This window comes from Ceratina calcarata, unplaced genomic scaffold, assembly GCF_001652005.2.
Source record: "Ceratina calcarata isolate Rehan_Ccalc_2016 unplaced genomic scaffold, ASM165200v1 scaffold449.2, whole genome shotgun sequence".
NCBI lineage: Eukaryota > Metazoa > Arthropoda > Insecta > Hymenoptera > Apidae > Ceratina > Ceratina calcarata.
The window spans coordinates 1-878 of record NW_017168819.1 but is presented as its reverse complement, the minus strand read 5'-3'; the positions used below and the strand labels follow the sequence as shown (position 1 = coordinate 878).

The following is an 878-nucleotide window of genomic DNA, read 5'->3' as shown; positions in this document are numbered from 1 at the left end:
AGTATTATATGCTAATACAACTTCATTTGATTTCTTCTTACAGTTAACAATTCTTTTTTACTTTGCACTTTTGATCTTAGTTCAACTATCATATCCCAATGACTTTCGTCGGCAGTAACATTGAATTCTAAAGTTTCTCTTGAAAGACAGATTAACTGAGTCAACAATATTCTGAAAAGTATTTTCGATATAGAATTGAACCTGTAGTTATGTAGATAATCGCTTTATTTGAAGAGTTAACTTACTTTAATTCACTACTTGTTTTCATTATTGCTGTGTATGCAACAGTTAATGATTGAGTTGCACTATTAACAGCATCTATAGTTGACTGTTGTATCATGTACTCAGGAGTCAGTTTTTTAACATCGACAGGCTCAAATTGTAACTTGTCATCCATCGTGGGTTTCCGTGGGTCTGGTGGATTTACGAATGTATAACTTGTAGCATACTGCACAATAAAAAAATTTTATCATTGAGAAAATCGTGATACAAGTGTTTCCGATTGAATAAAACTTTACCAGAACAGGACTAGCTCTCTTAAATAATACTCGAAGAAGCTGACGTAACGACATGGTTTTTAATACACGGCACTGTTGTTAGCTAAAAAGTACAAACCAAAATCATTTCGATTTTGAAATCATTATGTAGCAATGCGGTTAAGCCGAATCATTATGCGCATATACGGTTCACTGTTCGAAATTACACGAAACAAATAAGACACATTACAGAGAATAAGATTTATGTTTAAAAACTCTAAAATACATTTTATTGTCATACATAAAACTCTATTAAAAATTCATAGAAGTCAACGTGAGAATATCTTGTATTTATGTTTATGTATAGAATGAATTGCATCACGGGGAAACCAAGCTTTTAGA

General features: G+C 31.7%; 1 protein-coding gene across 2 annotated transcripts in view; it reads right to left on the bottom strand.

Annotated features, from left to right (window-relative positions):
* LOC108627203 (uncharacterized) overlaps positions 1–867 on the bottom strand; it is a 6,000-nt gene extending 5,133 nt beyond the window's left edge. The window contains exons 1-3 of one of the 2 annotated variants that reach the window (XM_018028308.2): positions 519–867; positions 246–414; positions 42–171 (exon numbers count right to left, since the gene is read on the bottom strand). In XM_018028308.2, coding sequence (XP_017883797.1) covers positions 42–171; positions 246–397 — 282 coding nt within the window. In that variant the 5' untranslated portion in view covers positions 398–414; positions 519–867. Of the gene's footprint in view, positions 1–41; positions 172–245; positions 449–518 lie in introns of both variants that reach the window. The other variant, XM_018028307.2, reaches the window with a different exon arrangement.
* Between the last annotated feature and the right edge of the window lie 11 nt (positions 868–878).